Source organism: Odocoileus virginianus, chromosome 12 (genome assembly GCF_023699985.2).
Source record: "Odocoileus virginianus isolate 20LAN1187 ecotype Illinois chromosome 12, Ovbor_1.2, whole genome shotgun sequence".
NCBI classification, from domain to species: Eukaryota; Metazoa; Chordata; class Mammalia; order Artiodactyla; family Cervidae; genus Odocoileus; species Odocoileus virginianus.
The window spans coordinates 54,136,111-54,148,585 of record NC_069685.1 but is presented as its reverse complement, the minus strand read 5'-3'; the positions used below and the strand labels follow the sequence as shown (position 1 = coordinate 54,148,585).

The window sequence follows — 12,475 nt, the reverse complement described above, 5'->3', positions numbered from 1 at the left end:
TTCCCTGGGCGATGCTGAGTGGAAGGTGTTTGTGCGGGCCTGCTCACCTAACGCACACCCCCATGTGTTCCTCCTCCTCCCCAGATCCTGGTGTACAGCCTGGAAGCAGAACGCTGTGTCTCGAAGCTGGGCAACGCGCTGGGTGACTTCACCTGTGTCAACCTCCGGGACAGCCCTCCCAACCTCATGGTCAGCGGCAACATGGACCGGAGGTATGTTTCCACATGGTTGTATCTGGCCGCCGCAGGCAGCTTCTCGGGAGATCGGGCCACTCAGCCCCACTGAGCTCGCTTGATTTCCTGCAGAGCTCACCCTCCTCACTTCTCACACAGCTCTGCCCACCTGAGTTCAGCCCTGACCCCACAAGTACTGTCTCTGTGAACTTAAGAGAACAAAGTCTCGTATTAGGTAATGGTTGGATGGAGCTGCCTCTCTGCCTTGTTTCTGAAACTCCACGGGAAGGGGGTCTTTTAGACCATTTGGTGGATGCAGTTGGTGGAAGGTCCAGTGAGACCACTTGGAATATCTTTTGTCCCCCTGCTATAAAATTTGTTTGGCATTTAAAAGCTCACTTTCTAATATTAAAAACAATAACCTAAGGGATGAATCATGTTTAGCAAAACAGGGTTGCCTGCCAGATGATGTCAAGAGTGTGTTTCAGAACACTATGGTGTCCCTCTGGTGATGCGGGGGTTGTGGGGGACCTCATGTGAACAGATTCCAGTTTCTATTTAGCTGATTAGCAGTCTTCCCTTTAACGTTTTGGCTGAGGGAGTCAGATTTTCCCGTTCCAGGGTCCCGTGCCAGCTCCGGCCGCTCCAGGACCCATCAGCACGAAAGGATTAGAGTGTTTGAAAAGACAGAGCCCAAATTTTAGGGGTGTTTTTTCCTTTCTGTCCCCTCTCCCCCTTGTCTCTTCCTTTCCTTTCCTTTCTTTTTTTTTGGCTGGATATCTGTCACGTCTGATCCAGTGCCCTGAAGAGAGGTAGGGTGGCCAGAGGCCAGGTTCGGCCGGCGGCCCCTCCCTGGCCGGCTCCGGGCTGCAGGTGGCGGGCCGCTCGGTGGGGGTATCAGATCGTGAGACGGGTGCTCCTTTGTGCCAAATCCCAGACCTCTGTCACACCAGTGCAGCAGCTTGCAAAAATAATTATTTTGTCAAATAATAATTCTAACTTCTGACCTTCACTGCTACTGCCCCACTCCCATAGAGCAAAAAGATAATGTGAGTATGCATTACTGAAAGAAAATACTTGATCTTATTTTTTTTCCCTTCAAGGTGTCCTGAAACAGCTGATACTTCTAGTATTTAAGAATTAGAATCCTCAGTATACGTGCAGGCAGGTTTTCTTTTTATTTAAAAAAAAGAAAAAGGAAAAACCCTAGGCTTGATAACTGGCTTCACTTGTGGCACAGCAGATGAAACAAACCGTTTGTAGTTTACTCTTTGCATTTTCATTTCTGATCTGACCTGGACAAAGGCTCCAAGCGTGTCTGATAGGAGCTCCCCCAGGGGCCCAGCAGCACCCCCGCCTTCCAGGAGTGCTCTAGGGGGGCATCCAGATGGAAGGGTGTGGGACTGTGGGTTATGCTTCAGTGTTTGCTGACAGCATGAGCGTGTAGATCAACCACAGCAAGGCTGCCAGGAAACCAAAATGGTGTTCCCGAGAAGAGACCTCTGCTCTCCGCACAGCGCGCCTAGTTAGCTCCAGAAGCACGGTTACAGCCAGATTGTCCTGACTGTGGTCAGCTGCCCATCCTACCCTCAATGAGGAGGCCAGCACGTACTGGGTTAAGCCGATGTTTTATTCTGGAGTAGAGCTACCCGACTACATGCCCATTGCCAGAGGAGAAGCAGGCACACAGTGTAAGAGGGCTCTCTGGTCATTTTGAAGGCCCAGTCTGACCAAGTTAAATCCTTTTGATTCATATACCAACATTATGGCTTTTTTTCAGACAGTAAAGACTCTGCTGGCAAGGCAGGAAGCCTGGGTTGATCCCTGGTTCAGGAAGATACCCTAGAGAAGGGAATGGCAACCAACTCTAATATTCTTACCTGGACAATCCCATGAACAGAGGAGCCTGGCAGGCTATATAGTCCGTGGGGTCAAAAAGAGTCAGACATGACTGAGTGACTAACACTTTCGCTTTTCTTTTGTCTTTATGGATGAAAAGAATGGACTCGGGACTTGGAGTTGGGGACGGGGCTGTCCAAAATGGCATTTCATCAGGGCCAATTCTAGATCTGTGTGCCACTAGTTTGACCACTGCTGGTACCTCAGAGGGTCACCACTGTATATAGGATTGTTCTTTATGAATCACATTTACAGTGTTAGCAACATGACTTTGAAACACAGGGCCTAAAATATTACGCATCTGTAAAAAGGAAGGGCTTCTCTTGTGGCTCTGCTGGTAAAGAATCCGCCTGCAATGTGGGAGACCTGATTTGATCCCTGAGTTGGGAAGATCCCCTGGAGGAGGGAAAGGCTACCCACTCCAGTATTCTGGCCTGAGAATTCCATGGACTGTATAGTCCATGGGGTCCCAAAGAGTCTGATATGACTGAGTGACTTTCACTTTCAAAAAGGAAAGAATATGAACTCTATACTTTTATAAGTATATAGAGTCATGTCGTTTGGGATTTTCCCAAAGGCTCAATATTTAATAACTATGAGTAGGATCTCATTAGAGATACCCACCCAGGTTGTACAGCTTATGTTTTATTTCAGAAGTGAGAGTAAGGGGCAAATACTGCGGAGAGAGCTGTGTGGCTATCACTTAGTGACTAAAAACCTTGGGACCTTTTTTATTTTAAAAACTAAATTTCTATTGCATTCTCTTGGTACTTTATAAATAGTTTGAGAATGAAATAGACTCTGAAGGTACATAAAACTGTCCAAGGTTAAAACAAAAATAAAGTTTCGTTAAAGTAAGGAAATCAGCCTGAGTAGCTTTGTCAACATGGGTGGAATTTTATAAGGAGTTGTGCTGTGGGGTGATGGGAGGTGGCGTGGTATAGGCTGAAATTAAAAATGAAAAAGTAGTTCACCTAGCTTGTCACTAGAAGTTAAGTTGAGTCTGATAAAGGATTATAAAATGATCAGGGTGTGGGGACTGAGTTACTGTTGGGTTGTACCTTGCCCTCGTTGGGAGGGAAGGGTGATACGATGGGCTTTTATAGGTGGGGCTGTGCACAAGAGTTTTAATACCGTAGATCAGTGAGGGTTTTTTAAATGTGTATTTTGTGTTTTGCTGCTAAGTCAAGAAGAAAGCGTGGTTAAGCAACGTTCAAGGAGGAGGGGTGGAGTGTGCATCCAGTGTTAGGACTCAAGCTTGTGTCTTACCACGGTGTCTGTCTTGTGCTCAGAGAGCGCTTAACTCTGTATGTGAAGTGAGTGAAAGTTGCTCAGTCAGGTCCCTCTTTTCGACCCCATCCATGGAATTCTCCAGGCCAGAATACTGGAGTGGGTAGCCTTTCCCTTCTTCAGGGGATCCTCCCAACCCAGGGATCGAACCCAAGTCTCCCTCATTGCAGGTGGATTCTTTTTCCGGCTGAGTCACAAGGGAAGCCCAAGAATACTGGAGTGGGTAGCCTGTCCCTTCTCCAGTGGATCTTCCTGACCCAGGAATCAAACCGGGTTTTCCTACATTGCAGGCAGATTCTTTATCAACTGTGCTAACAGGGAAGCCTTTAACTCTGTATATTTTGCATTTATTCTAAGATGCACTGATTTTTGTTTTTTTACATTTTCACATCTATAAAATCAGGATGTGTCTTTTATAACATCTTAACAAATAATTGGCAGCATGTTAAAATATTACATAAAGTGATGGTGCTTCTTACATTGAATGGTGTTTTCAATTAAATAAAAGTTTTTATTTGTTCAGTGAAGGCAAAAATAAATCCATAACTTAGAAATTAGAACAGTTGTGAGAAACTTGATTGGGTTACCAAGATAAAGTCTGCAAGAAATAGACCACTGTGAGTTTTGGATTTTTTTTTTAGTTTTACCTTTGTCTGGGGTTCACTGAACATTCAGAATCTGTAAATTTATGTCTTCTATCAAATTTGGGAAGTTTTTTGCCATTATTTCTTCAAATATTTTTTTCTACACTGATCCGTTTCCCCTCTCCCCTGGGACTTCAGTGATGTGAAGGACAGATCTTTTACCTCACAGATACCTGAAACTCTATTCATTTTCTTTCCTAAGCCTTACATTCTTCAGGTTGCAAATATCTATCAATTTAACTTTGAATCCACTAACTATTTCCTCTGTCCTCTCCATTGTACTATTGAGCCCATCTAGTGAATTTTTTATTTCTGAATTTTATACTCTTTGGTTCAAAATTTCCATTGTTTCTATTTCTCTGCTCCTAATCTCATCCTTTCTTACCACTGTGCCTTTACCTTCTGGAATATAGTTCCAATAGCTGCTTTAAAGTCACGAGTTATTTTAGGGTTGACATTGTTTTTTGCCTGGAGAATGGGTCACATTTTCCTGGAGCTTTCGGGGTGGGAGGAGTATTAAGTAGTGGGGGATGTGTCCTGGACATTTTGTGTCTGCTTTGTGTCCTGTTGCATAATCCTCTGGAGGATGCTAAGTTCTGTGTTTGTTTTAAACAGGCAGTCCCCCTGGTTAGGCTGAGACTGCAACTTGTATCTTGCCTTGGGTGGGTGTCAGTTCAGTTTTCTCTGACTCTGTCTTGCATGCGCCGTCCGCCGGAAGCTTGGTCTGAGCTGTCAGTCTTACTGTAGCCTTTGTTGTACTACTTAGTGTCCGTCCGTCCGTGTGAGCAGGAGTCACGCCCAGTGTCGCAGACTCCCCGTCTCCAGTTCCTCCCGCTCTTCACCCCTACACTTCCCAGCTTCAGGGCCCCCTTTCCCAGGGCCTCTGACCAGGAGATGGGGCTTCTCTCAGTCTCACCTGTGAGTGCCGCTCTCCAGGGTCCTCGGGTCCTTGCCTTTTTGTCCAGAGGTTTTGGTTGTGCATCAGCAGAAGACAGGCAGCTGTGGGTTGGCTTGAAGTCAGAATCCGAACTCCTACTCTCTTTAAATTATTAAAATAAACTTGATAGTTGGCAGCAGAGAGCTGTATTAAGTGGGGTCCCTTCCCATTCTGTTGCCCTCAGTCTCCTATCTGGGAGCTAGTGCTTCCTCTCTAATGAGTGAAGCCAGGGATCCAGACTAGAGAATGCTCTGCTGGGGAGAACCAGAATAAGAGCTGGTGATAAGGTGGGACTTCCCTGGCAGTCCACTGGTTAGGACTCTGCACTGTCACTGCTGGGGCCTGGGTTTAATCCCTGGTCAGGGGAACTAAGACCCCGAAAAAGATGTGGCGGGGCCAAAAAAAAAAACCCAAAAGTTGGTAGTAAGGGTGTGTGTCAGGTTGTTAGTGGGCTAGCCAAGGCAACATTCACTGAACCAACAAATTCCATTGCTTTTTCCTCCTGTAATCTTCATTTTAAAAAATTTTAGCTTATTGAGAGAGAATTCACAAACCTACCATTCACCAATTTAGATTATACAATCCCGTGTAAAATTCACAAAGTTGGTTTAATCTTAGAATATTTTCATCACCCCAGATAGAAACCTTGTGCCCATTAGCAGTCACTCTCCATGTCTTCCCAACCCCTCTAGCTCTGGGCAACTGCTAATCACTTCCTGCCTCTATGGATCTGCTTTGGAAATTTCATATAAATGGAATCATAGAACATGAGACCTTTTTGTGGCTGGCTTCTTCCTTCCATTCAGCATAATGTCTCCAAGATAAACCTGTGTTGTAGCTCCAGACACCACTTAATTCCTTCTTACGGCCAAGTCATTTTCCATCGTGTGAGTATACAACATTTACTTACTAGCCATTCATCAGTTAACATTTGGGTTGTTTCCACTTTTTGGCTATTATGAATAACGCTGCTATTACCATTCAGCTACAAATTTTCGTATAGATATTATATTTTCAGTTCTCTTGTGTATGTATACCTAGGAGGGGAATTGCTGGCTTATATAACTCTATGTTTAATTAACTATCTGAGGAACTGCCAGACTCTTTTCCAAAGTGACTGTGCCATTTTCCATTCCCACCAGCAGTGTGTGGAGGTTCCAGTTTCTCCACACCCTCACCCATACTTACTGTTGTCTCTGATAGCTGCCCTAAATAAGTGACACTGAACATCCTTTCATGTGCTTTTTGGCCTTTTTGGATAAATGTCTGTTCAGATCCTTAGCCCATTCTTTAATTAGGTTGTCTTTTTATTTATTGAGTTGTATGAGTTCTTTGTCTAGTCTGGATACCAACCTCGTATCAGATACGGCTGGTAAATATGTTTCCCCATTCTGTGGGTTGTCTATTCATGCTCTTGATAGTGTTCTTTGAAGCACGGAAGTTTTAATTTTGATTGAGTTTGACTTTTCCAGTTTTTCTTTACTGCTTGTGCTGTTGGTATCACTGAAGAAGCCATTTCCTAGCCCAAAGCCGCAGATACATTCCTGTGTTTACTTAGAAGAATTTCTGTGGTTTTGCCCTCCATTGAGGTCTGTGACGCGCTTGGAGTTAAATTTTGTATATGGTGTGAGGTGGGAGTCCTGCCTCCTTCTTTGCCTATGGACATCTACTGTCCTAGGAGAGCCATGGTCTGTTGAGAAAAGGCCATTCTTTCCTCACTGGATTGTCTGGCCGCACTGTTGAAGACCAACTGACCATAAAGTGGAGAGGTTATGCTTGGTACACTCATCTGATTAAAATTTTAAAGGATATTTCAGTCAGCTCAGTGTTTCCATATTCCCAACGTGCCTTATTAATTTGGTGTTACACACATCTCATTTTTGTCCACAGGTGGTGTCATGGGCTGTCTTGTAAGGATTACAGTGTTCGGTCTCACAGAGCTCTTTAAGACCATCCAGTGCTGGCCCAGCTAAGGAGATAGGCCCAGAAAGGTCGAGTGATCACTTTCACAGGGCTTACTACTTTTGTGGGCAAAATACAAAGAACTCTAGAGAGACAGCTTTACAATACAGAGAGCTCTGACCATGGCCTGGTTGGATTCAACTTGTCTCTTCTGCCTGAAAATCCATGTTTTTCTAGTTGCTGTTAAAAATAAATCATTCACCAAAGGCCATCATTGGTGCTGTATCGGTAGGTAGATAAGTAGATAGATACAGCTCCTGATTTGGCCATATGTTATATTTTAAAATCCTCTTTAATAGCCCAGCTTTGAATGAGACAAAACAGAATTATGTTATTTTTTTTTTTAATACTTGTTTTATTTATTAATTTGGTCATTTTAAAAAAGAAGGACTACATTTTCATGCCATCTTGCTTGTTGCCTTTATTTTCTGGATAGAAGTATAGCTGAAGGTCAGGTCTTTCTTCATGAAACTGCCAAGCCAGAGTCTGAACAGCCTTCATCTTTGCCATCAAATAGTTTTTGCTTTTTTTGGGGGGGGCTTATTATTATAAGGCACTATTTAGTCCAAACCAATGGGAAGCAAGCTCTGAGTTGTGACCGCTAATTAAAGAGTCTCGGAGCTTGCTTCTCGCCCTGACAAATGCAGAGTTGTGGTGGCTTCTGGTGCTGCTGCTGGCTGCTAGGGAGAGCGAGTGGGGCGTAAATGTTACACTTGCTCCATCCGCAAGTGTTATAATAAGTTATTCAGAGCTCTTAGCACAGGACCAGCCAGAGCGTGCCTCCCTCTCAGTTCCAGCACGTTTTCCTCCCCATCAGATGGATGCTCCTCTGTTGGGAGTCTTTGGAAGGTTCTGGTGTCTTTTGTTTTAATTGGCGGGCTCGAGCTGACTCCTATGGTGTGATTTTCATTAGAGAGGGGCTGGAGAGAAGGGGAGTGTTGGAACAGTCCTCCAAACCCAACCATGAATATTAAACATAATACAATTACAGCTTTCAGACCAATTTTTTTTTTAAATTCTTTTCATCGGGCAAAGTTGATGAAATGCATGGCGGCTGGGGATTCACCGTGTCCACCATGGGCTTCTTTGTGTCCCTGGAATCAGTTGTCTTGGCATGTCTGTGCCCGTTCACTGCGCTACCTGTTTCCCCCGTTAGGCATTTGATTTGTGTGCCGAGGGTACACGCTCTGCCAAGGAGCGCTGCCGTTCAGGTTGGGGCCACCGAAGGTCCATGGGGACTTCCCGCCTGGTGGCTGTCTCTGTCAACCAGAGACCGGAGCCTTGCCTCTCTAAGGAGGTGTCTTCTACGTGCTTTCCTTTCTCCCTACAGGGAGAAGTTCGAGTCTGTTTTTGGCCCATCTTTGTTTTCCTTAGTGATATAATACACTGATGTGGTATCTTCCAGTGTATTTATGTTTTGTTTGGAGCCATCCATGCTGGTATCTAAATACAATAGGAAAACAGATGGCAAACTTTGAACTTCTGGACCAAATTTGTGTTTGCCTTTGTCTCCTTAACAGCCAAACTGTAAATGATGGGAGTATAAATATTCAACAGAGGAGCTCTTTATGAAAATCACCAGAGCAAAATAGACCCTTATTACCCAAATATGCACTGAGAAGTACTCGAGCTAAAAATTCCTCCCTCCCCCTCATCCTTTTCTGGTTCCCTTTAGTAGGCCGAGCAGCTGTAGCCTGCAGGCAGAATTCCCTTCACAGCAGCTTTACCTTCTCTCCCCTCTTACCCACAAATGCCCAGAGATCAGTGTCTCCAAATGCTCTTTGTCCTCACACTCGCTCTGCCTCTCTCTGGTCATTGACCCCCTCACTGGGAAGCGGGACTCGGGGGGAGGAGGCTGACGGAGCTCTGTCGTCCTGCCGACAGCTGGAGGCAGCCCTGGACCTCGCCTCTGTGTCCTAAGACACGAGGTTTTTAAAACCCTGTGTGATTTGAAACAGAACACCTACGTGGAAGTGTATATAGGGTATGTGGTGTAGAATTTAGAGAGCAACCGAATGCCTGGGCATTCCCCCCAGCACAGGCAGGCACTTAGGAAACAGCATGACCAGTACGTGAAGGCCCGGTGACGGCCCCAGGAGCCCCTCCCAGTCCTAAATGAGTTCGTTTCTTCAACAGCTTGGCTGTGTCTAGAATAAGAAGTAAAAGCTGCCTGTATTCTCCTCATTCCTCCTTGATGCATTACCTGTTCATTATGTCCTTCTGGAATTTTATCTTTAAAAGTCTTTTAAGAGAAGTCATCTACACCTTTAAAATTTAATTCAAAAGCACAAAAAAGAATATATGGGGAAAAGTTGTCTCCTGGGAGTATCTCTGCTCAGAGGAGGCTGGGTAGCTGCATTCTCCGGAAAGGGCCTTCACAGTTAGGTGGGTGCAGCCGCCCCCCCACCCGACCTGGCACATAGCTGGGCCCGGGCGCCTGGGGCGTGGCGGTGTGTGGGTGACGGCGGCCCTCAGTCCGTGTCATTCTCCTCATCCTCTCCTGCCTATGCAGGCCTCCATCATGCCTGTACGGACGCACTGTCACGGCCTCAGCTGATAGAGGTAGGTAACCTGTGTGCACCATTGAGTCTCAGATTCATGACAATGCAAAAACGATGCTCTAATAATCATAACATCTTTTTGTCTCAAGTTGCTTTTAAGACCTCTCTTTTTTTGTGTGTTTGGTTTCCCACTTTACGATGATACTCTTTGATATGTATCTCTTTTTAAGTTATTCTGATTAGTGTTCATGAGTGTTAGTATGCCCTTCTTTCATTCTGGGAAAACATCAGCCATTAACACTTCGAATAGTGCTTCTTTGCCATACACTGTATTTTCTCCTTATGGAAACTTCTTTGGGGCATAAATAAGCTGGACCGTCCGCTCCCGTCCTTCCTGTCTCTTAACCCTTCATTCACATTTTGCATCTGCTTCTCTCTCCGTGCTCCATTCTAGGTAACTTTTCAGATTTATTTTCTAATTTATAAGTGCTTTGTCTAATCTGCTTCTAGACTGTCTAGCGATTTTAATTGCAGGATTATGTTTTTGTGTCTAGAAGTTCTATACTGCTTTATTGTGAAGCAACTTCTCAATACTCTCGTTTGGGTGGACCCCAGTCTTGGTCCTGTGGTGCAATAAGAGCCAGGCCCACTGCTTCCTGTGATTGGACCTGCCTTCAGCCTCACCCCTACCACACATGCCTACAGGCACCAGACACCGCAGCTCAGGCTCTCCAGACTGGTTTTCTAGAAGGGTCCTAGGGAGGTCAGTTGTTCCGTGAGTTCATCAAGGCATTTAGAAGGATATAGTTACATCTTACCCAGCAATACTAAGTGGTGGTTACTGGGATGGTCAGCAGGTACCTGAAACAGAAGCCTCATCTTTGCTACTAAAAAAGCGTTATGGCTAATGGCCTTATATATATGTGTATGGATATACACATATGTTAGATGTGTTGTTCTTTAGTTTGCTAAGCTGTGTCTGACTCTTTGTGACCATGTGGACTGTAGCCCACCAGGCTTCTCTGTCCATGGGGTTTTCCAGGCAAGAATACTGGAGTGGGTTGCCAGTTCCTTTTTCCAGGGGATCTTCCCAACCCAGGGATCGAACTCACATCTCCTGTGTTTCAGGTGGATTCTTTACCACTGAGTCGTTGAGGAAGCCCCAGTATTAGATGTGGCCTAGATAAAATCCTAGAAGTAGAGCTGCTAGGTCAAAAGTGAAGTGTATTTTTTAATTTGTTGGATATTGTCAGATCACTCTCCAAAGAGGCGGCTTGTGCTCCCATCAGCCACACAGATGTACCTGTCCATCCAGCACTCACCAGCATGGAAGATCTCAGAGTATTACAGAATTTTACCTTTGCAGGGTAGACAGTTTAACAAGTGGTATTACGGTGCTGCAGTTTTGGTGCATAATTTCTCTTGTTACCAGTGAACTCGGACATCTTGTACATGTTTAAAAGCCATTAGTATTAATATTTCTTTTCCTGTAAACTTTTTCTTTTCTCTCAGTTTAATAATGGGTCATCAGGGACTTGCCTGGTCCAGTGGTTAAGAATCACCTTCCAGTTCAGGGGCACGGGTTTGGTCCCTGTTCAGGAACTAAGCCAGCATGCAGCAACTAAGACCCAACCAGCCGAGTAAACATTTAAAAAATAATGGGGTGTATCAGTTTAAATGAAACTTTTTTTCTTTACAAGAAATTAGCCAGTCCTTTCTGCTGCATTTTCCCCAGCTTACCAGTTGTGTTGATTTTTTTTTTTTAATGTTTTTAGAAAGGCCTGCCTATCTTAAATGTTTTTAATTGTTTTCAATTCTCAGAGTCCTCTATAGTTAGTTTTGGTGGGTAGAGCTCCATGTTGAGAAAGTTACTATAAGGCATTTTGTCTTTAATTGCTAATTTAAGTGGGATCTTTTCTTGGAAGGAAGGGGCACTGCAAAACGAAAATGAATTTCTTAGGTATTGTTTATTTTTTATTTTACATACAATGCAACTATACACATCAGCCGTTGACTGTAATGTCCTAAACCTCCCTCGCACTCCTGTAGGTTGTCACAGAGCACTGGGTTGGTTGGGCTCCCTGTGTGTCAGTGTATTAAATGTACTAAAACTGACATGTAAAAGTGTAAATCATGGGGTGGTTTTTTAATTGGAATATTTGATTTATACTTTTTACATGTGGCCTTTTTTTCCTGACAAGTTTTATGAAACATGTAGTACACTGTACCTGTCTCATCATTATCAAGTACTCTCAGCTAATGCCTTTTGCTCTGAAATCTATCTTTTCAGGTATTAAAATTGTCACCTCTCTTCCTTGTCACATGCAAATGTGCCTTTGATGTACAGTATATATTGAGTTTTGCTCTGTGACTGTTGGAGGCTCTTCCTCCTAAGAGGTGGGTTTGTCCTTGTCCTGTGAGTCTAGCTGACACGGTAGGTCTTTCTCTGCTGTCTGTGATGCTCATACCTCACTCTGTGGGGTGGGGGCTCCTCACTGTCCTGATATTTTGCCACCCGTTTCTTTCAGAGAGTATCCATGGGTAGCTCACTTTGAGTCCTTTTCTGGTAAAATTTTTTTTTTAAAGTCTTCATTATGCTCTCAAACTTGGTAAGTAATGCAGTATAGAATTTCCAGTTGAAATAATTTCCCCTCAGAATGCTGGAAGTAGTCTGTGTGCATGTGCGCTCATACAACTGTAAGAGGCTAGGACCTGGAACATGTTTGGGTTCTTCCTTTTCCCCACGTTCTCCGTGTGGGACACGTTTGTCCAGCTCCCCTGCCAGCTGGTGGCATCTGTTCAGGGCAGCACTAGTCTCTTCCTTGGTGGTGGAAATTCAGCACATACTTGTATAGAAAGTAATTTTTAAAGATGTTCTCAAATTCAGATTATTACAAGGTAGGTAATTATCTCAAGACTTTGGATAAGCAACTCCCCAGTGTCGACATATTCTCATCATGATTCTCTTATGCTTAGTCAACTATGGATCCGTCCCCTTTCCAAATTTCAACAAGACACTGATGAACCATACACCACTCCACCCGACAAGGGCTGTTTTTCGGGTGAACT

At 44.4% G+C, this 12,475-nt stretch overlaps 1 protein-coding gene across 1 annotated transcript in view; it reads left to right on the top strand.

Moving 5' to 3' along the window:
- The window catches only part of FBXW8 (F-box and WD repeat domain containing 8), a 110,982-nt gene that overhangs the window by 94,056 nt on the left and 4,451 nt on the right, over positions 1 to 12,475 (top strand). Inside the window, exon 8 of the mRNA XM_070475308.1 lies at positions 85 to 212. Within this exon, the coding sequence (XP_070331409.1) occupies positions 85 to 212 (128 nt within the window). The remainder of the gene's footprint in view (positions 1 to 84; positions 213 to 12,475) is intronic.